At 36.6% G+C, this 3041-nt stretch overlaps 1 protein-coding gene across 1 annotated transcript; it reads left to right on the top strand.

The window, feature by feature from the left end:
• The first annotated feature begins 1206 nt into the window (after positions 1-1206).
• On the top strand, positions 1207-2608 carry LOC135129483 (uncharacterized). The gene is made up of 2 exons (XM_064056634.1): positions 1207-1726; positions 1783-2608. The coding sequence occupies exons 1-2, from the start codon at positions 1474-1476 to the stop codon at positions 2175-2177; spliced, it is 648 nt and encodes a 215-aa protein (XP_063912704.1). The 5' UTR covers positions 1207-1473; the 3' UTR covers positions 2178-2608.
• The last annotated feature ends 433 nt before the right edge of the window (positions 2609-3041 follow it).

Here is a 3041-nt window from a genome sequence, read left to right as displayed (position 1 = left end):
AATAAAAATAAAATAAAACCGGTTCAAACAGAGCCGACGGTGGCTTGCAAAGTCTGATGTCACCCTGGCACACGTTACACAGAGACGTATTTAATATTAAATGTCATTTTTTCCGTTACGAGCTGAATCTCGTCAATAAAATCGAAGCTCTGTTTACTGTACACAAGTTGTGGTATGGTATATTCATCGTTGCGGAGGCAGGTGGAGCGAAAAACCTAGTCATCTTAGCAGCAAACACGCCTATAAACTAGTCCACGTGGACTGTTTGTTTCCTGTCATATTTTAGTTTGCTTAAACCAATTGTGTTGCACCAAACGGTTATTACACTTGTTGAAATAAATTTTCAAACTTCCATCTTTCTCTAGATCATCGTTTTCGTAGCTGTGTGACAAATCGTTTGTCGTAGATAGAAAATAGTAAGATTACAGTGACCCTAAGATTTTGTGCAAACAGCCTTAAATACACCCCTGTGTGATATGACGCGTGCCGTAGTGACAGAACTTGCAAGCCGTCGTCGGCTCCGTTTGAGCCGGTTTTATTTTATTTTTATTCGCAAATCTCGACTCTATGGACGGCTACAATATCTATGCAGGCTACTATACCTGATATAACCTACATTAAGCGAAGACCTCTAAATGGCCTCTTATGTTCTCGTCCAGCCCAATTATATTTCATTGCCAGTTTATTGGTTATTAAGAATTTAAGCCTATTCATAACGTAACTGCGTACATTTGACCCTGCGGTACAAGCGAGACGACATTCCTGCAAACACGTTAAGTTAAGTTTATTGGTTTAATAAACTTGTTTTTTAAAAAGAACTTTTCTTTTATTCACAATAATTGTTATTACACTTGATTATTAATTATTGCATTATTTTTATATTGATTGATTATTCACAATTATTCACTTATTTCTACTTCACAATTATTCACTTAAATAATAATTAATACTTATTGGGAGAGCGCGATTATAACGGGCTTCTAAACTACGCGGATGACAGATGCTTCTGAACTTAAAAATGAATTATTCTGATGCCTTTTATAAGGAGGAAAACTGCAGAATTGGAGTTCTCATGTTGATATTGATGCAAGTGTGGAAGCGCATCTTGCATGTGGCAGGATATGGGTCTGCAGAATGATTGTCCATTGTGGGCTTATGCTGATATCATAAGACGAACTTTAGTATCAACACATTAGAGAGTTTGCGCCTTGTATTTCTACGTTATAATTATAATCAACATAACCTACAAATATAGTGTAACGTTTGAGTTTTGAAAAGTGTTTGCGCTGTAGTGCGTGCTGGTACGGTATGGTATAATTGACGTATGACAGATCCATTTGTTAGGTTAGGTTAAATACAGTCATTTGGAGATGGCTTAAGGTACAACATAACTATACCAATTACTGACAGCTTAAAAATACTTAGAAAACTACACTGGATTGAAAATTTAAGTTTTGTATCAGTGAAGAAATTATGGATATCATCCAGGATCTTCTACTCTATGGGGATACCGACAGTATCAGCGACTATTTCTTCTACAAATCCCTGGAGAAAGTTTTAGCAGAGAAAAGGCAACTATATACGCGTGTTCCTTTTGATATTCACAAGGTAGAAATCGGTAATTTTAAATACCTTTACCGGTTTGACAAGGAAGATATTGTAAAACTGCACAGAGCTCTACAACTGCCACATCGATTCGAAACTGAAGACAGACATATCATTGGGGGTTTGTAAAACATAAGCAATAATATATTCCCTACTAATCATATTTATTTTTTTCAGGAGTGGAAGGTTTGTGCCTTTTGCTTCGGAGATTTGCCTACCCAAATAGGTTGAAAGAACTGCAAAATGAATTTGGTTTGCAATACTCGAGTCTCAGTAAACTAGTGAAATTGATTTGTCATTTTGTTTATATGAGGTGGAGCAAATTGCTGCTGAACTTTGAAGAAAATAAGTGGCTGACGACTGATTTTTTGAAAGAACTGGCACTGCTGGTGCACGAGAAAGGTGCTCCGCTAACAAATTGTATTGGATTCATAGATGGAACAGCTCGATCCACCTGCCGACCAACTAGAATGCAGAAGGAGCTATATAGTGGCCACAAAAGAGTGCACTGCCTCAAGTTTCAAGCTATAACTTTACCCAATGGTTTAATATTACATTTAAGCCAGCCATAGCCTGGCAGACGTCATGATTCCTTCATTTTAAAAGACACACATATACTGCAACAATTAAGATTGTATTGTCCAACATTTTGCCTCTATGGTGACGAAGGCTATCCATTAAAATCCCAGTTGATAAGACCATACTCGAATACCAGATTAACTGAGCAGCAGCAGCTGTTTAATAAGAAAATGTCAAGAGTAAGACAATGTGTGGAATGGAGCTTCGGTAAAATTGTGCAACAATTCGCCTTCGTCGATTTTAAAAAAAATCAGAAGCTTCTGCTGCAGCCTGTAGGCAAATATTACTTCGTAGCAACTTTGTTAACCAACGCCCATTCCTGCATTTACGGTAGCTTAACTTCAAAATACTTTAATATTGACACTCCTGATTTGTTTGAGTATTTTCAATGAACTCTATATTACTGTGGTTTCAAATAAACAGCTTCGACCAAATATGAAGTTTTATTACAAAGTTACATAAAAAATTAATTCAAGGATTTTTTTTTAGAACACCAGAATTTAAAACGGCCTCAAGAAGCTTGATAATAGTATCATTTCTTTGATTATCACTTTGCTTTTCTTCATATTGCTGCTGCCACTTCCTTTCTTCGAATTCCAACTTTGCTTTTTTGTAGGCAATCTCGTCTTGCTGGAGTTTGATGGTATCACCATGTTGCCGTTCTCTTAAACGCAATTCTTCTTTTCTAAGTTCATTCTCAACTCTTGTTTTGTCTGACAAGTACAAGAAAACTCCATTACCTTGGGAAGTAGATGAATTTCTAGTTTTCACTGCTTGTGTGGTATGTTTTCTCTTGACACCTTTAGCTCTAGGCGCATTAGGACAATTATTGGTAGATTCAGTATCATCCTGAAACT

This window comes from Zophobas morio, unplaced genomic scaffold (assembly GCF_036711695.1).
Source record: "Zophobas morio isolate AGI-343-1 ecotype UQ-CSIRO unplaced genomic scaffold, CSIRO_AGI_Zmor_V1 ptg000016l, whole genome shotgun sequence".
Classification (NCBI taxonomy): Eukaryota; Metazoa; Arthropoda; class Insecta; order Coleoptera; family Tenebrionidae; genus Zophobas; species Zophobas morio.
This window is presented reverse-complemented; position numbering and strand designations above follow the sequence as displayed.

What these genes read in the sequence shown, in the direction of transcription:
- LOC135129483 (XM_064056634.1), top strand. Translation starts at nt 1,474, where the DNA reads ATGGATATCATCCAGGATCTTCTACTCTATGGGGATACCGACAGTATC. An exon ending in AGACAGACATATCATTGGGG is followed by an intron (nt 1,727 to 1,782) that starts GTTTGTAAAACA and finishes TATTTTTTTCAG; the next exon opens with GAGTGGAAGGTTTGTGCCTT.